Here is a 21,170-nt window from a genome sequence, read left to right as displayed (position 1 = left end):
CAGTCAGCAGTCGTAGGGGAGAGTATCCACTACAAGACTACGCTCCCACTCCCGAAATCCCAGGTGAACCCTGTTATTCTCTGCAAATACCACCTCTCCAGGATCGCCCACTGGTCCCCGGGTAGGGTCGTCCTCTACACTGATGGTTCTGTTGACCCCGCTACAGGTAGGGCCGGGGCTGGTGTCTACATCTCCCGTCCTGATGCCCCAGATCCTATCAAACTGTCTCTCAGAGTTTCTGACGGAGCATCCTCCACTCAGGCTGAACTAATAGCCCTCCTTGCTGCCCTTCTCGCTGAGGAAGAAGCAGATGGTTTCTGCCCCTTGCTTGTCTGTTGCGATTCCAGGTCTGCTCTCGACGGGATCGCATTTGGATCAGGGGAAAATAAGGACCTCATCCTCCGAATACGAGGGTTAACATGCACACTTCAGGATGCAGGCCGTCCTGTGACATTCCTATGGATACCCAGTCATGTCAGTATCTTGGGGAATGAGGCAGCAGATGGCCTTGCCAAGACTGGCTGCAACAAGGCCACACCTGACTGCGTTGTTCCTCGAACACTTTTACAGATTAGGACCCAAATTCGCCGCAAACAGAGAGAAGCTCGGGAAGCAGCCATTCCCCTGGACTCCCCGCCCACCTGGTACGATGTCCTCCGTAAACTTCCTGACCTCTCGTACGTCTACGGGAAAGGGTCGTGGAAAGGGGACGTGATTGCTGCCCATATCATCAATGGGTATGACTTTGCTTGGGAGATTGGTATCTCCGCATCCTCTGAGCAACGCTCTTGTGCATTATGCAGAAGACCCGACAGCAGCACCCTTATCCACTACCTCCTAAGATGTCCCCACACACAACGCTTCCGTGACGCCTGCTGGACCACCACTTCACGACCCCCTGACGGAGAAACGATGATCCTCCCCGTACTGGCCAGATATTTTGTAAATAATATTGATTATGTGTTAAAGGAATATCCTTCCTTCCTTAGGCTTCAATAAGCCCCTTTATAATATTTATACTGTATATACTTGTCACACTTGCCAGATGCTTCTGGTGTCATTGTACAGGGGTACCTAGTGGCAGCACTAGGATCCCGCTTCCTCTATCAAGGAATAAACAATTGAAATTGAATTGAATTGACTACGCTCCATTCCTTTAAATCATCTCTTAAAAAATATCTATTGTTTGAGTATTAATATTTTTGTAATACCTATTTTATATTCCTGCTTATATTGTACCACCAAAACCATTATATCATAGATTGTCATGTAGATAGATAGAAATTACCATTGCAATAATTATAGTTGCCGACTAGACATGATACTGACAGCTCTGTCCTCTTGTTTCACATTAATACAACCCATGTTATACTGCTTCCCTCCCTTATCATATTTATGTACCTCAACATTACTGTAAAATATGGATATACTTATAATATAAATGTAAAAAAATAAATAAATAACGAAGTGATAACCGTGGTAACATTCTGATATGTTCTTACTACCATCATGTTATGTGTAGTCTTCCAGATGATAATCAATGTTACATAATACGTCTTTGAGATAAATGTACAGTATATATCAGGTGCTTTCAAGAGAGCTCAGGTTCTCAACTGAATCAGCCATGTTAATATTGTTATTTTTATCGACTCATAATCTGTGTTTTTCTAGCTAAGTAAACTGTTTCAATACAATGGTATCCATTACAATGGTGTCTGAGGGACCCAGTGCAATGGTGGCAAGTGGTGGTACACATATCTGGTTACTATGGTAAACTCTTACCTTCCCTTTGTTAGACTTTATATTCTTAATTACTTTCTCTGTTCTGTCAACTCCTTCCTCAGTCTTAGTGAGAATTTCTCTCCCAACATGCCCCACTTGGCAACCAACACAGATTTAGCTTCCTCTTTTTTTGTCTTGAAGTACCTTTCCATTGTGATCTGCAATAGCCTCATATACTTTGGTTATGCAGTCAGGGCATTGCCAGCAACAACCTCCATGCTATACCGCATTCTGCATCGTCCTAAACGCTGCTAAGCCCAAACCCACACAATTTTCATTAAACGTTGCCCTGCAGTAATTGCATGTCAACAAACTTTTTGGTGATGCTGGGGTTTTAGCCAGATTCCCTACGCTTATTCATACCTTGTCACAAACTTTCTTCTTCCTTTTATGTACTTATACCTGTGGGAAATGCAGTACTTGACATCTGTCACTGTTTGCAATCCTGAGGAAAGGGGGGTAGTGGGCAGGGGAGGGGGGGATGTAAGAATCTTCTTGGCCTTGAGCCCAGTTTACGATGTGATATAATTCTAATCTCGTCAGCTTAATAATAATAATAAAAATAATTTTTATTATTACTATGATAATTGCCTCTGGGCCTTGGTGGCAGGGCTTAAGTGTCAAGGACCCTTTAAAGCTCCACGCCACTGCATTCGTACATAGGCCTCATTGTCAAGTGTGTAGGGGGGTGATGATGCCAACCACCAGACTATCAGAAGGTTCACAGGTTTCAAATCATGAGCCTTGTGAGGTTCTGGTTTGCAGTAGAAGTCCAAAAATCTGGACTGCTTGGGGATTAGGTTGGTCCGGATTTTCGGATTTTCCGGATTCTCAGGCAGTACTTTTAAAATTCAAATTTAAGGAAGAATAAAGAAGAGATGAACAGGTACATTTTGATAGTTTATTCATTAGAAAATATAGCATGCTTCACTTTCAAAACGAGCAGTTTTAAAGAAAAAGCTGTGAATTCTTCAATTTTATTCTTTGCCTTTTTTATATCATAAATTGTAGACTTTCCAATGTCGTATGTTTCCATTAGAACAGTACTTCTCACACCACGTTCTAGTTTCTTAATTATTTCAAGTTTGTCACTCAATTTCAACGTGTTCTTCTTTCTCTTCACACACCGAAGTTTATCTACTTTAGGAGCCATTATTATGGGCTTGTACAGTACAGTTAACCCTCACTTTACGCGGTCCCGCATTCCGCGTTTCCACGTTTACGCGGTGCCCTGCCGGAACCCAGGATGCTCACATTCCGCGGTGCGTGTACCCCTTTACGCGGAGAGCGGCTGGCGAGCCGCGCCATTTTTGGATCCAAACCTCCCGCCATCTGCCATGTTGTGTAAGCTGCGCGAACATGGTGCGCACAAGGTCGCCCAGTCATCAAAACATTACCAGTTCTTCACCCGCCACCCACCACAGCCGGCCCAAGTCAGTGATAGTGATAATTATGGTGAGGATATGGACTTATATGGACTTTGGGGAGTTTGACAGAGGCACTGCAAGCCTCTGTGGTGGATAGTGATACAATTGATACAAGTGATACAGGTGAGGGCCAATAATCTGCCCTCTGCCTCGGAACCAACCGCCCATCCCCGTGTTCCCAGCCATTTTTTCTACTAATGTAAGTGTTAAAAAACCTAATATTATTGATATTTCTCTTAATTATTAATTGTGTGTGCATACCATCATAAAGTTAAGATAATATTTTTACTACAACATAGTTGTGTGTCGTCAAAAAGTGGAGTTTGGGGATCGGCCCGGACTCCATTTCAATTAATCCCATATGTTATGTTATTCACTTTACGCGTTTCTCACTTTCCGCGGTACCCTCCGGGTTACATTAACCGCGTAAAGTGAGGGTTAACTGTACTCTGTAAATGGAAAGAGTAGGACTCAAAATTACATACGTTGTCACAGTTTGGTTGCTCGTTTTAAAGTGGCGACCGCGCGTGGTTGCTTGTTGTCGCTATGCAGCTGTGGTGCTCACGCATGCGTACATACACACAAAAGCCAGCTAAAAAAAAAAAATTGAGTTTTCGAAAAGCCTGGATTCTCGGGTGGTCCAGATTTCTGGCATCTGGATTTTTGGACTTTTACTGTATCTTGTTTCAGTTCCTGCCCTTTTGATCTTTGCTGTAGAGAGGAGAGATGGGAAGAAAGATCACACTTATCATTCCAGCTGTACAATAATGTACAGGAGGTCCTCGACTTACGAATGTCCGACTTACAAACACCGGCCAATATGAACAGGGTTAAACTTGAAATTTACAGTATTTTATTTACCTGATGACTTATTTTTTGCTTTCAATTACTGTATTTTGGCATTCTATTTTTTCTTTTCTCTTAAATTAAGTGATTTTAGATGTATATAAGGACTTAGGCTGTGATATAGTGGTATTTGAAACCTTGTTTTGCAAGTACAGTATGCATATACCATGTGTTCTGACTTATGTACAAATCTGACTTACAAACGTCCTCAGGAACGGAACCCGTTCGAAACCCAGGGACCCTATATGTATATTTTTGTCAGGCAAGAATCTTCACCTACCTTAAAACACAATTTATTTGATTTTTGTTTCGTGGAATGAAGTTATAGGATAAGTTAGTGGGTCATCAAAATCAGCCAAGAATCTAACCTATTTTTCCGTGGTCCTTTTGCTTCACCATCTGGGGATAAACCGTGTTCAGTGTTTTCAGTATTGTCTCTGTCGATGGTGAAGTTTTACTCTCTGACTAGTATACAGTTCTGTATTATTATATGAAGAACCTTCAGAGTAGGAACAGTGAGAATGCTGTGCTGGCCACTGTAAATACATAGTGTAATAAGATAATAATATTATGGATGCAAATTATTCTCAATAAATTATAGAAATTTTTCTTAAGAGTATTTAAGCCAACTTCTTAAAATGGTAATAATTAACTGCTCATGTGTATAAAATTTATTTTACATTATATACAGATCCCAGGGTAAACACTTTGAAAATGTTCAGTCATCCAGGACTGAATAATCTGTTTTGCCAGATATACATATACAGTATATATAAAACCCAGGTAACTGCCCAAGTGGAGAAAAACTGCACAACTTGAAAACCAAACACTTGTACAGTAAAACACTGGCTAAATCAAAATCTGGTACAGTACAACACCAGCTAAACCAAAAACCAAACACTAGTACAGTACAACAATGGCTGAACCAAAAACTAGTACAGTACAGTACAGTACAACACTGACTAAACCAAAAACTGGTACAGTACAACACTGGCTAAACCCAAAACCAAACACTGATACAGCAAAACGCTTTAGTAAATAGGATACCTCTTCTGTTTGTTAACTTACATTTCAACTTCTGCTGGCTGATACAATTACTGTACTGAAATTCATATTCAATAAACTTGAGATAGGACTACCGAAAACAAACCCTAAATTCCAGCCTTCAGTACAAGTATAGTACAGTATCTATGTAGCCTGGCATGTAACCTAAGCAACCAACACTGACTTTCTTGATCTTTATCCCACCAAACTGTTATTTTTTATACAGGTGTGACATATAAAATAAACTATAACGTATAATTTCTGGATCACCCTAAAATTAGGCACTCCAACTTACTTCACCTGATGGATAAACACCTTAATGCTCACTAGGGAGGGAGGGTTATGGTCATTAATCATCAGGTGAAATAAGATGGGGTGCCTCATCTTACCGGTAGGTGATCCCAATTTTGTGATATGATGTTGATAAGATTTTTTGGGTGTTCATTACAGTGATTAAATGTTAAAAAAAAAATGGAAAGAACAAATGAACCTACATGTTTATAAACAGTTTATGTGAATTAGGATTACTGAAACAAATTTCCATGTTGTGTTAGGAAATATACATGTACTGTACAGTATTAACAACTCAGATATAGTATCAGATAAGAATCAGTTTAAGAAATTAATTTGATGGCAGGGCTCAATTTGTAAACTAAGGGTTGCCACTGGTGTTATTAACTGTTTGTACTACTAATTTTTAGTCTTTCATCACCAACTAGCCACTACAATATCTACCGCCCTCTTGGTGAGTGTTTGAATGATTTGATGAATAAATATATTTTAAGCCTTATGTTGTACACTCACTCCAAGAAGTATCTTTATGATTTTGTGTGAGACAATAATTATGATACAACGGATGAAGGATTTTGACTACCCTACCGAGACAACAGGAGTTGCGGTGTTCTTCATCGGACTCATCCATAAAGATACTTTTTGAGTAGTGTACATCAAATTATATAACTCTTGAAGGCTGTAAATGGCACTCTAAATACAGTTTGTATATGAGACTCATGGATCATAACAAAATGTTTGAAAAATTGAGCTCGGTAAACTGTAGCAGAATTCTTGTAGACACATGAATGATACTAAATGTTGTATACAAACTCTAAAATTACAATAAAAGACAAAAAAGGAGTTAATCCATTTTGAAAAGTTCAACATAAGATCAAAACCTCTTGGTTTTCAATACAGTGGAGTAAGTTGGCTATACAGGTACTTGTACAGTACTGTACAACTTTTACAATTGCAAAATATACAAGAGGTTGTGACTTTGTAGCTGCTCTTATCCCTGAGCACAAGAGAAAATTTGTCCTGCTGTATACTGCCAAAGTTCTCGTTAATCTAAGAAGTTTTTACCAATTCCCGTTATTCTTTCTCTGAAGAAAATAAAAGATATTGTAAATATTTGAGATTTCAAGTTGAATAGAATACAGTACTTTAAACCATTCCCTGTAAATTCCATAATGATGGTTGCTATACAGTATGAGAAGTTTCAGACTACCAGCTGTCAAGCACCAAAATTAAAAAATGGAGAAAAATGCAGATAAAGTTTGTCAACTTACAATTTCCATAACTTTTGAACCAATACAGTACGTACAGTAATAATACTTGATTGATTATTTTTTCCATAATGTAACTATCTCTAATTTTGTGTATACATGTAAAGTAAACCCTCGATAACTTGTCATATAACTCAGAATGGACATGGTCTCGGAATGTATTATAGTATAACTCGGGAAATGCTGTGATATATAAAACTATCTGGGAAAATCTCAGCATATCTGGCCACCTGCACCACCTACCATGCCTCTGTGTCACCTACCATGCATGTGTCACCTACCATACCTCTGTGTCACCTACTATACCTGTGTAACCTACCATGCATGTGTCACCTACCATACATCTGTGTCACCTACCATGCCTCTGTGTCACCTACCATACCTCTGTGTCACCTACCATGCCTCTGTGTCACCTACCATGCCTCTGTGTCACCTACCATACCTCTGTCACCTACTATACTGTGTCACCTGCCATGCCTGTGTCACCTACCATGCCTCTGTGTCACCTACTATACCTGTGTCACCTACCATGCCTCTGTGTCACCTACTATACCTGTGTCACCTACCATGCCTCTGTGTCACCTACCATACCTCTGTCACCTACCATACCTCTGTGTCACCTACCATGCCAGTGTCACCTACTATACCTGTCACCTACCATGCCTGTGTCACCTGCTATACCTCTGTGTCACCTACCATACCTCTGTCACCTACTATGATGCTTCATTCTTCACCTGCAGTGCTGGTAAGTGCTACTTTTTTACATTTAGTAATTTCATGTAATGTATATGGGTCAATAATTTTTTAGTGTTGTATTTTTGTAGGAGGGGGAATGTGTCTCGATAATTCGGAATTTGGGATAACTCGGCAAGGCCAGAGCCCCATATGTGCAGAGGTATTGAAGGTTTAATGTATGTGATTTTTTTCATTAATATCAATATTTAATTATCAGTACTGTATGTGGCTTTTAAGTTGCATTTGTTATTATTTTTTACTAATATAAAATTCTGTACTTAAAAAATTACATAATAAGAAAACTGAAGTTTCAAAAGTCATACCTGTACGAGTTTTGCAAGATAAAATCTGATAAAACCAAGAGTTCAGTATTGTACAGTACAGTATGCCAACTGTTTCGGAGAAGAGAGATGGGGGACACAACATGCATGTAGGTAGGTGAGAAAGGAGGGAAGGAAGATACAGCAACCCTTTGGCTAAGAAATGTCACGAGACCTTGGCGGTATGGGCCATGTACTGCGATTGGCTCGCTGTCCTTCCAGGAAACATGGTGGCACTTAAAAATTTGTGGTCCAGAATCGGAAAGAGATAATATTAATGCATAGTGGTGAAATGTTCAAAAAAACTATTTTTTTTTTCTACAGACTCTCAACCATACGTACGGGTCCATAATCTGCTTCCTGAATCGCCCACAAGACAGTGGAAGGCTGAGAGAATATAGTGGTATAAATAACTAAATTCTGATCCCACTGGCATTTGGCAGGTAGTGGTTTGGCACATCTCATATACAGTATTGTTCTAGCATTCTATTTTTTCACAGGTTGTTTAGAGGTACAGTGCTGTACAGGTATGTTCAAATCATTGTAGTTTCCTAATACTCTTAGTAATTAACTGTGTTGTCGGGCACATTGCTATTAGAAAGTTAAAACTCGCAGGATTTTTTTTTTCAGTGCCCTTCAGAATGATGGGTGAGAACCACACAGACAGATTGCTCTAACTCATATAAAGTAATTCTGGATATTACACTTTCAAAATATAATTTATAAAACAAAATGACATATCCATCGAGTTTCTTCATTTAAAAATTTGCTGATTCTTCTATGAAGATACACTTGTACAATTCTATTGCACATTATAATATTGAAGTAAACTTAAAATGAGTGAGCCAGTAGTGCTGGTCCCTCAGGGTTACACCACCAACTACATCTACTCAATTCTAAAATCATATAGGTAAAAGCAGTGACACAGCATCATATGGGACTTTATCACTGGCAAGTGACAGCACATAGGACTGGTTTTGTTTCACATCAGTTTGTTTCCCTTCCCATACCAAAAATTTTTATTATTGAATATCAAAATGGATTTTTTTTAAATACCCGGTATACAAGACAGGTATCACATGGCCTGAATAGATATCAGATATAATATGACCAATGTAGATATATTTTTATACATACAGTATTCATTAATTCAACTGAAACAGTACAGGTATTAGAATTATTAAGAGAAACAGGTATTGTAATACTCCAAATAAATAAAAGACCCTTAAGACATCCAAGTGTACAGCTGGATGGAGCCTCAGCAGATACGACTCCTATATCAAACAAAACGTTAGTCTTGTGTAGCTGTATCACAATACTATACACAAGTTACCTAATTATAGTGTCTTTGTGATACAACATATATGATTTGATAACACACTTTTAAAAAGGCTTTATTACAGCAGTTCTATCATCCACTTATCACTCAAATGTAAACAGACAGAGGCACAACAAGTGTACTGTACTTATGAAGGAAAAATATTGTGCCGAAAATTATGTGGATTACAACCAAGTTTATTACTGTAGTACTTTAGCTTGTTTGAGGTTGCTTCAGAACTAATTTAATACTGCACATTATGTTAATTGGTCATTATCACCTGAAGATGCAGCCAAGTGGTCTCAGTTACAGAAACACAAAGTAAGCAGGTGACAAATGGCATTTACCTCAGTATGAAAATATGAAACATATAGTATTACTAGTGAGTTTACAGCATTATATATACATATACAGTACATGTATATCAAGGATGAAAATGGTTTGAGTGAAGAACTCAGAAACTGCAGGGTCCATACACTAGTGATAAGAGTCTGGTGTAAAATACACAAACACTCAAGCAAAAGATGATGTACAGTATGTACACACAAGTTGTGGCACCTACAGTATTTTGGTCAGAAATTTCTGGGATTTGTCAGTGACTTTTCTATTACAGGTATCCCTCGCTATCTGAAAGGAATAGGTTCCTGGAACCATTTGGATAACAATTTTTCAGATACTGAATAACATTAATACGAGTATTGTAGATGGGGAAAAATTAGGGTTCAGTTTCCAATGATAAGAAATCCCGCATTATTCTACCCCCCCCAAAAAATATGGTTCATGAACAACAACAAAAACATAATAGTACTGTACTGTACATGAAAAAAAAAAATTCATAATTTTTTTTTTTTAGTACTGTACCTAACAAATTGCGAACTAAATATAGTGCATGCAGTTGGTACATTATCTTATGTGAGGGCTCACCATGGGGTGAGGAGAGCCTTACTGTTTTTTGAAAAAGCTAATATCATTTTTGCTTAGTGAAAAAAGGGTGTAAGAATAGAATATTTGTATAGCGAACATTTGTATAGCGAGGGGTACCTATAGTCATCTAGAAAATCTAAGTTAAAAGATGGAGTTTAAGTTTTTGCATTTTACAAATTATTTTTGTTTATTTGTTTTTTCCTTTTACTATTTAACCCTTAAACAGCATGTGAGAATTCCCTAGTGTGCCCCCATGTGAGCAAAAACTGGAACACAAGGAACACGAAACATGCATTAATGCTGGCTGCTGGTTAAGGGTTAAGCAATTCTACAATAATTTTTTTTTTCCTTTAATATGACTTTTTGTTTGTAAGACTAATTTAAAACAAAACATATGAACTTGTAGACTAGTACACACTGCTATAACTTTACTACTATAAGCACACCTTTGTGACCAAATTTAGAAAGTTTTACGAGTAAGTGTTCAGTACAGTACAATACTGTACTGGGTACTGGAATGAGCATTGTCTCACACACACACACACCCCACTAATGATTGGTTATACACAAGAACATTATAGCAAATCTATAATCACAAAGCAGTTGATCAAAAACATGACTATGATACACAGTTCACTTAAAAGAAAGTAAGAAATTTCTTCTGAGATAAAAAACAACAACCTTATTTCTGTATGTGTGTAACTTCTGAGAGGCCAATAATGGAAATCCAGGAATTCTCCAATTTTGCAGAAATTTTTCATCCCTGATAATTGTGTACTGTACTGTACTGTACTGTATTGTACTAAATTAAATTGGTAAAATGGAAGACCAGTTTCTTCATAAATAATTCATCAAATTAAAGTGGAACTTATAGATGACAATTCTATTTCTTTATGACTTCTTTTATGGTATACTGTACTTTAATACCTACATAGTGGCAGCACACGTGTGTGCCTCTCTTAAAGGTAGTCTGCCATTCGGTATTTCCGTTAATCCATAAGATAAGCGTTTCAGGGAATTGTGTTTGTATACTGATGTCCAGTGCAGCTACTGAATCGTGTCCACTGTCTGTGGAGCCTTCAGCTCCACAGGCAGGCGAGAATCGGGCGAGTGTTAAGAGGTAAAGGAGTGTGTCTGGAGGAGAAGGAAGGTAGGGGTTTCGCCAGCGTGCGAGACTCCTACACCAGTAGGGTGGGGTCCGGGGTTGCAGGGGCACCACGTGACCCCCCACCGTCCCGGGAGCGGCAGTATCTCGGAGAGGGTACGCCCCAGTCATACGGGGCTCTCTCTAGGGGAGTATCTCTGGTGAAGGATGTGATACCTGGCAAGCCCCGAGGCCCATTAAGTCCTTCAGACACCACGGCTTCTGTTCAGATAGAAGCTAAGGATCACCCCAACCAGAGCAGTATTAATCAACTGGACATGTCTACTAGCAAAACGGCGAATGAAGTCATCGTGTACCATGGGGCCGGCGCCTCAGCAACAATCATCTGTGCCTACTGCACCAAGGTGTTCTACGACAACATTAAGTACACCAGGCATGTTGAGGCCAAGCACCAACTGGCAGTGACCATCAGATGTAGCATTTGCCACAAGGCATTGAGCGAGCCAAAACGGTGTGAAGCACATTACACCGTGTGTGTCATTAATAGTTGTCGTCAAGACTTCGACAATACAGTTAGCTGCACCACACCACCAAAAGACCGCAGCAAGACACCACCTTGTGCCAACCCTAAGGTGCATCAGTGCAACGTCTGTGGGAAAACGTTCTCGAGTGCAAGGGGCCTCACCCAGCACACTCGACTGAATCACCAAGTGTACAATAGGACACTTAAGCCAGAGAAAAGGGTACCCTACTCACCTCAAGAGATCGCATTAGTAGCCGAGGAAGAGGCACGGCTCCTCCAGTCCGGCAGGAAGACAACCTTCATCAACCAGCTCTTGCTGGAAAGTCTTCCGGGAGGTTCAATTAGCCTAGAACGGCTCAAAGCGATGAGGAAAACCACTAAGTACAAGAAAGCCTCGCTAACAACGACCAACAGAGGCCACATTTGCACCCTGACCTAGGCAACGAAGAGGCCCCAAACCCCCAAGACCTCCCCCAAGGAGGGAATGACCCCAACCCCTCAGACCCAGACGACTCCTCCAGCGATTCTGAAGAAGAACTGGAGCGCGAGCGCGAGGTTAGGAGGAGGTTGTGGGAGTATCTTGGGGCTCTCAGCGAGGAGGAGGAGGAGGAGGCTAACACGCTAGTCTCTGACCTCAACCAGGCGTTGTGCAACATCCCTGCTCCCGAAGACCAAACGGAGGGGGACTATGGTGCAGCACTGGATGGATTAGAGACGGCGCTGAGGCAATACAGACCGAGGCTCTTCACCGGAAGGAGACAACCTCGGAGGAGCAACACCACCAATAACCAGCCTAGGGAACACCATCTTCCAAGAAGAGTGCGGAAGAAGAGGGAGTATGCACAAACACAAAGGGCCTACCAACGAAGCCCTAAAGAGCTTGCCAAAAAAATCATTGATGCTGTAGAGCTCGAGGGGGAGACCCCTACGGTCTTAGAATTTGACGAGTACAGACCTAGGTTCTCCGCACCATCCCCCCCGACAACTTACCATTCACCAGCAAAAACAATGACAAAATGCTAGACACTCTCCTGCCAATCTCTAAAAACGACATTCTGGTAGCACTACGAGGACCTGAAATGGCAGCAGGCCCTGACAACCCAGAGTTAGACTCCAAAGCCCTACGAAGACTGGGATCGGGGGTTCTGGGCAGGGTCTTTAACGTGTGGCTATACCTAGCAAAGGTTCCCCAATGGACCAAGACGAGCAGAACAACTATGCTCCCCAAGAAGTCGCCCCTAGGAAATCCATCCAACTGGCGGCCCATCACCATCGGGTCGCACTTCCTTAGGGTGTATTGCAAGATCCTGTCACACAGGATGAGCGGAAATGCGGAGACCAGCATTAGCCAAAAGGCGTTTCGGGCAGTCAACGGATGCGGAGAAAACCTTGCACTCGTGGAAGGTATCATCAGACACGCCCGAAAGGAGAAGAAAAACGTCTACATTGCATTCATAGACGTTGTGAAAGCTTTCGACACCATCTCACACTCTTCTTTCAACAGAGCTCTCCGAAGGCTAGATACACCACAACACATTCTAGCCATTATGCAGGACTTATACGACGACTTGGAGACCTAGATCTGTGTCAACGGAGAAGACTCAGAGACCATCTCCATCACTAGAGGAGTTAAACAGGGCTGTCCACTCTCGCCCTTCCTCTTTTGTTCAGTGATGGACGAGTACCTGGCATCATTATGCCAAGTAACCGTATACCGCATCAACAAACATACTAGTGTTGCAGTCACCGGATTCGCTGATGACCTAGTAGTGGTCTCTGGATCCAGTCTGGGCATGAGGAGAAACCCTGCCATGTTAGATGACTTCCTGCAAGCAAGAGGTCTGGCCGCACAACCGGCAAAGTGCGCCACGATTAGTCTTGAGAGAGCGGCAGGGAACCGAAATGGGTTAAGTCTCCGCATAGTGACGGAAGCATGTTTCCACCTACGACACCCAGACACTGGCGAAGCAATACCCATTCCGAGCATCCAGCCTAATGAATGTGTCAAATACCTCGGACTAAGAGTGGGTCCCTCATGGCTAGAGAAACCGGGGCGACAGGTCAATTTGGAAAAAGCTGTATTGGCGACCATCATGGACAGGATTGGCAAGAGTCCTCTCAAGCCCCTACAAAAGCTGAAGTTACTGAAGCAACATGTCATCCCTAAGCTTCAGTACATGTACGTGAAAGGCTCAACTCCCTTAACCTGCTCAAGTGCCTTGATAAGAAAATCAACGTACAAGTCAGGCAGTGGGTTCACCTTCCTCATACTCTTCATTCATCCCTAATAGGCCTACCTTTGAAGGATGGGGGAATGGGAGTGCCAAGCCTCGTCGAGAGCGTAACCCACATGAAGATGGGATTGCTTCACCGCCTTAGGACCTCCGGTGATCCGGCCGTCAGGCTCATTGCAGCCGAAGGTCTCTGGGGGAGGAAGGTGGCAGCAATGGCATGGCACTTCGAGGTAGAATATATCTGCGTCGACATCACACACCAGATGAAGAAGGAAATTGTAGAGAAGAAGAGGGACGAATGGAGCAACTCCTGGCAAGGCAAGGGGGCTGAGAATTTTTTGAGGAAACAAGCCTGCAACGGGATCTTGAAAAATTATCTTGGACCAGGAAGAAAGCCGATTGACCTGTTACGACTCCGGTCACAATCCATCTCGTGCCGAGTCTCGAGAGCCATTGGCTGCGTACCAAACGAGGAGCTTGTCACACTAACATGTCGACGATGTGGAGAAGGGCAGGAAGACTTAACGCACCTGCTGCAGTCATGTCAGGCTGCTCAGAACCACAGAGTCACGAGACACGATGCGATCCTCAAAAAGCTCGGCCAATGGCTCGAGATAGAGGGATATGACATCAAGACCGAGCCCAGAATACCAACACGTCACACATTCGTGAAGCCAGACCTATTAATACAGAAAAACGGCCATTACACAGTGCTGGACCTGTGTATACCCTACGAGAGCGACCAACATGCCCTCCAGAGCTGAGCAGGTCAAGATTGAAAAGTACAAGGCGTATGAGGCACAATTGAGGAGGTATATCGTCAGTAAAGAGCTGGCGACCCCAGTCGGGGACATCACCTTCCTCGGAACTGCTGTCGGTGCACGTGGTGGCATTCGCACCGCCACCACCAAACTGCTCAGAAAAATGGGGATCAGAGGCCCAGGCATTGCTATCCTCACCACCATGGCCATAGAGAGGTTCAATTAAGATCCTGCGAACCCTCAGGGTGCAAGCGTCTGGCTAGCTAACAGACGTGCCCACGACGAGCACTGGGGGCGTGTGCCACACAGTAAGCAAGGCGGTACCACCATTTCCTTGCCCAAGAGCTCTGTCCACCGAGATACTGCGTTCCCTGTGACATACCCTTGTTTCCGACGTCCCACTTGAGGGCGCTCGAATAAAGAAAACTTCGTGTACGAAGAGCTAGACTCCAACACTTTTTTTTTATCTTGGTATATATGTATCACCATCATCCATTCCATCATTGATGTCTATGCCTTTAAAATTCTTATGATTATGTCCACACTGCACCAACACAGAACGCACTAGCCAACTTAGCGTCAACACACCCAACGAATAACACCATACCATTGGGAGGTGCAATTTCAATTATTTATGTATTATGTTTATGTATATGTACCCACTCAATAAAAACCAATGAGTCAACAGCAGCCCGTTGGAACGTCAGCAGGAAAAATCTGGTTTTTCCATTAGTCTGGCGGGGACAGGGGTGTCTGCATGTGGTGTTCCTTAAATAGACAGGATTTGAACAACCTGGGAGTCTCTCTTAACATCCAATCCACCATGCCCGTCACTGATGAATATAATTATACACATTCATCCACACACATATCTCTTAATTAAAACAAGAAAATCCTTAGAGTGCCACCACGTGACGCGCTGAAAGCAGGGGCCTAACAGCTAAAATTTTTTTACATTCAAGTGAAAAATTGCCAACATCTGCGACTCACAGGGGTATCTGGGCTTTTAAAAAGCCTGTATGCTTCCACTATACACAGTGTGTGTGTGTGTGTGCGTAATAATTATAACAATTAACAGTTTATTGAAAGAGCATGGCAGCCAGAAGGCTGAAAATATAGTTGCATAATGGGGGAATGGGTCTTTTGATTTACAAATAATATACAAGTGACATAAGTGTTACAAATATGATATATAATGACTAGGTGGGGAGAAACTCATACTACAGGGCATTTCAACATAGTGACAGTGCAAAAAGAGAGGTGTCTGTGTGCGTGCATGCGTGTGTGTGCGTGAGTCATTTTTCTAACAACCAGTAGTGTTCTTACATGCCCTAGGTGTGCTCAGCATCTTAATGGGTGACCTGTGCTGCAGAGTACTGTACAGTACTATACTTACTTTGAACTGCTTAAATATTTATTTTTATTCATGGAAAACATTATACCCCTGTATTTTATTTGCCCATGAAAGATTGACAATATACAGCAAAGTATTACATTTAAAAATGACCAAACACCTGCCAATACAGTGAGACATTTATTTATGTTGGGATGTGTTAAACATTTGAAATTAGATGTCTAACTGTTACATAGTTATCAAAGGTAAACAACAATTAAGTTAAGAAGATGTGAATTATTGGCACCGGTCAGTAACAAAACAGGTGACCAGAGCATAGATGCTGCCACAAGCAAACGTTTTTTCATATCTCTTATTTCTCATTAAATATATATTAAAAAATTATTCAAGACAGCCCTACTTACTCACTGAAACAGGAAATGTCAGTGATGTTTAAGGGAAATGAAATACCGGTAATTAAGACCGACATAAACAGAGGATATAGTACTGTATACTGTGCAGTGGGTGGGTAGGTTGGGCAGACTTTGGTTATGCCAATATTTTAGGAGTTAAAGTACAGTTGTATTAGAGTTATCTTCTACAGAAAATTCTATGTTCAAAACAATCTAAAGACCTTACAACTACTGACAATACAATCTGGTTATAACAACATTAGCTTAATAATGACTAGAAACGTCAAAGAAATAGGGAGGACCACTTCTCACCCCATTCATTATTAAGAACATCCACTCAGAGTTCAGTTTTCTTTACACTGCACAAAACATATAGAAATTGTAGAAGCTGCTGTGAGGGAGGTCAAGTGTTTTATGAAAGGTCGAACTTAATGTTTTCACAATATATTGCACCATTAATTTTAAGACCTGTTATAGAGGCAAGTGCTTGATGTTTGAGGGAACTGTAGCCACTAAACTTGATGTTTGAGGGAACTGTAGCCACTAAACTTGATGTTTCAGGGAACTGTAGCCACTAAACTTGATGTTTGAGGGAACTATAGCCACTAAACTTGATGTTTGAGGGAACTGTAGCCACTAAACTTGATGTTTCAGGGAACTGTAGCCACTAAACTTGATGTTTGAGGGAACTATAGCCACTAAACTTGATGTTTGAGGGAACTGTAGCCACTAAACTTGATGTTTGAGGGAACTATAGCCACTAAACTTGATGTATCAAGGAACTATAGCCACTAAACTTGATGTTTCAGGGAACTATAGCCACTAAACTTGATGTATTAGGGAACTGTAGCCACTAAACTTGATGTTTCAGGGAACTGTAGCCACTAAACTTGATGTTTCAGGGAACTATAGCCACTAAACTTGATGTATTAGGGAACTGTAGCCACTAAACTTGATGTTTCAAGGAACTATAGCCACTAAATTTTATGTTTCAAGGAACTATAGCCACTAAAGATATTGATAAAAATTTTCAACTCCTCATCTGGAGGTCTTGGTGATTAACTTATTAAAATTATAATTTGAGCAGAGAGTTAATGTGTGTTATAAAATGTTTCCACTCTTTAATTATAGATGAAACAAGTATTGCACTGTACAGTATCAGCATACTGTACTGCACTAACAAAGCATCTGGGGGAGTATGTTTTGAAGATGCTACAGTACTAATCTTAAACTTCATAATAAGAGATAATTTAATATGACAATCTACTTGAAAAGGTAAAATTGCAGTAAACTTCCAATTACAGTCTATATAACATATTGAGTGTGCATCACATCTGTAGAATGGACATAGGGATCATATCCTGTACTGAAGGCTTAGTGTTCAGAGTGCAATATCTGTGTACCCCTAACAAGCTGCCAGGCCTATGAGCTCCTTTTCATTATTTGTTTTACTGTACTGAACTAAACACAGAAAATCATTTCCACAAATATCTTCTCACAACTTTGAGATGAAGTTGGTTACAAAGGCTAACCTAACAGGCCAGTTACGGGTAATATTGACTATTAAAACCATTAAAACCACAATACATGTTTATACAGTAAATAAATAATAATACAGTATACATGTAAAAATTGGATTTTACTATATTTCCAGTTAAAACATCAAATAGCAGTAAACATAAGGACACTTTAAGGTCTGCAAAGATTTATCACAATGAAAGCTCTACTCTCTTAGGCAAATTTCAGCATTTCAATTATTTTACAATTCAGTATGGAAATTCAAGATAGAGTATACAACAAAGGTATAAATGAATCAGTGGAAGGTTGATTGGTGTCAGGCTAGGTGGGTGTGAAGAGCAGTGTAATATGTGGGGGGGAGAAGAAGGCAAAGTCTACTAACACTACTCAGCTGCTCCACTCCCCAATGTAAATTTTTGTACTGTACTTTCCTAAGGTTCAAATCAAATTCAAAACAGAAATAAAATGTGGGTTAAAATTCCAAAAGCATCAGTGTGCTGGCGAGATTTCCTGGTGAAATTGGAAGAGAGAATATTCCCTGTCCTTTCACCACGTCCATACATGAACAATATATTATTACTGTAGTCACTATTACATTCTTGTTGTTTCTACTGTGTGGCAGTATTCAAGATATAAGTCATTTTTCTCAAGGGGTTCAGTTATCATGCTTATGGGGTTAAATTATCTTACTCAAGGTTTATGTAATTGCACACACCACCCTAAAGCTTCAAAAGACAGCCTAGCTGATACTGATAACTAACGCAACAGAAATATTAAACAGGAACAGCAGAAAACATGAAATACAAGTACTGTACCTGGTAAAGAAAACGTTGACCCTTAGTTTTATAATACAAATTCAGTTCAGTAAGAGGTACAGTAGTCTTATGAAAATGCATGGAGATAGTTACTTGTGGATGACATCCTTAAATTCACATAGTAAACATTGTGATAACCATACAAGAGTAAGGTACAGGATACCTTTCTTGGTCATAACAGCAGTTTGTGAGACTGGAAACTCATTTGGGAACTACAATATATTCTCCATTCAAAATTTTAACCCTTCCACCTCACTTTGGAAATGTCCTCAATATTTCAGTCTGACAATCTCTACAGATATATTTAGGACCAAAAGCAACCTGGAAACATTTGTAGCTGAATATTTGACTAGGTACTGTTTCTCCATATAAGCAAAAAACTGTCATTTACAGACTGTGAAAAACTACACTTTATTTAGATATGGAAAGAATGAAGGTTGTGGCTTTATAGTGTTTCTTGGGGGTACCATTTTACTAGTGTGACAAAGTAGATATTGATCAAGATCACATGACCATCATCTACAGGGTGTTGCATATAAGTGGAACCATTGGGATTTTAAGGTTATTGGTACCTTTATTCACAGTATTTTTTTTTACTTTTCTCATGCATTTTTTAATATTTTTACCTAATTATGTTGAAGATATTGTCTGTAACTTGAGACTGACAGCTACAGACTTTAATGACAGTTGTTCTCAGATTACAGACAATAACCTTTTTAATCTTTATTACTATACCTACTCCCAATGGATCCACTTATAAGCAACACCCTGTACAGTTCAGTATAGGTCTCTGTAGTTTTAGAGTGTCCACATTAGATTGCATACTGTGTATGTTTATTAAACATCACCAATCTATGCCAATTCAGAAAGACTTGGACAACTTGGTAATATAATGATCTGCAGAAATTTATACTGTACAGCACACAGCACATAAGATAGACCGTGATAATGACAGTGGTTGTGCTCCACCATCCATCATGTGCCATCCTCGCTTTAGGGTAATGTAAGAAAGACATTTAAAATGGATCAGTATCTGATGTTTAAAGCTATTTTTTTCCAGAAATTCTGAAATTACACACTACTATTATTATGTCTAATGCATAGTTATAAAAATTACCATAAACTAAGTTTGTTTATATTAGAAGGACAAACAATGTTATAAAGTAATAATAGTATGAAAGCAGTTTTCAACACATCACTGAAGAACTGATATCATGGTGAGGTTGTGTGAGAGAACAGTAAACTGTAATATATACCTCATACGGCAGTTATCAGTTGGTGAATTTGACCAACTTGTGATCTTCAGTGACTAAGGCAACAAACACACCCTAATGCACACTTCCATGATGGTATGACCTAAATACATCATACAAACTGATTTTTCTATCATAAACTCAGCAAGGTACAGTACAGTACTTGAAAATTATACTTATTAATACATACAAAATGACTACTATATACTCTGGTTTAGTAATTCAATAAGAGTAAACTGTTATCCACTAATAATTTACATTAAGCTGTACAAACATGCTATAAGGCAAATAATGTTCGCCTCAAAAGCTTTGAGCCTAACCCTCTCAGCCTCGCGGCGTCGAACATAAAAGGCGAAAAAACTTACACTCAGCCTCGCGACGCCAACGTGGCATCTAATGGGCTATATTTTCAAATGACTCAAAAACTATTCAGTGAAACTGACTGAACTTTGGATGTCATTTGACAGACAAAAAATCTATGATTTTTTGGCAAAAACCTCCGAGGCTGAGCGTAAGTTTTCATGCACGTATGTGTCTGAGACTCCAAGGTTGAGAGGGTTAATATTTTATACTGTACTATCTTATAAAGTCAATTCTAATCATTATGACACTTCAAAAGTGAATAAGAAATGCTGCACTCACTAGTAGGGGCTGTCATTATGTCCATCACATGAGGCTACACTGTTCCCCATCCGCTGGCTGTTGACCCGAAGCACCTGTGGCTGCTGGTCCACTACCAGGGAGGCCAGCAGCACCAAGAAGTGCAGACACATCTGGCAACACTGGGTTTCCGGCTTCATCAAAGTTGAGCATTGGGCCCATGTCTCCCACCAGCTCCTTTGGTGGCTGACCCATCTCCTGCAGCTGTGGAGACCACCATTGTAAGGTTCAAGTGTCAGTTTACAACTAAGGGCCCATTTTTTGTATCTCTACAGTTTAAGACTCTACACTACAGACATGTTTAGTGGTGTACCCAGGATATTGAGAAAAAATAGGGGAGGGGGATTATTATTTTCATCTTAAAACTTACTGTTTGTAATGAAAATGTAAATATTAGCTATAGAATATTTTTATGTGAGTGAATTTGAATGCCATTACTTGTTTTAACTCATCCCAACTTTAGACATACATAAAACTTCAACATAAGTAGGTATCTTTTCCTTATGACTGATTAACACACAGCGGCAGTGGCTGCTGAGTACAGTACAGTAGGTCAGTTTATATAGTTATATCTGCACAGTTTTGACAGCATAACACACT

General features: G+C 40.3%; 1 protein-coding gene across 1 annotated transcript in view; it reads right to left on the bottom strand.

The window, feature by feature from the left end:
* Nucleotides 1-8,260: 8,260 nt before the first annotated feature.
* The window catches only part of LOC121869104 (peroxisomal biogenesis factor 19-like), a 33,406-nt gene continuing 20,496 nt past the window's right edge, over nt 8,261-21,170 (bottom strand). The window contains exon 8 of the mRNA XM_042370294.1: nt 8,261-20,774. Within this exon, the coding sequence (XP_042226228.1) occupies nt 20,577-20,774 (198 nt within the window). The 3' untranslated portion in view covers nt 8,261-20,576. The remainder of the gene's footprint in view (nt 20,775-21,170) is intronic.

This window comes from Homarus americanus, unplaced genomic scaffold (assembly GCF_018991925.1).
Source record: "Homarus americanus isolate GMGI-L3 unplaced genomic scaffold, GMGI_Hamer_2.0 scaffold32583, whole genome shotgun sequence".
NCBI classification, from domain to species: domain Eukaryota; kingdom Metazoa; phylum Arthropoda; class Malacostraca; order Decapoda; family Nephropidae; genus Homarus; species Homarus americanus.
This window is presented reverse-complemented; position numbering and strand designations above follow the sequence as displayed.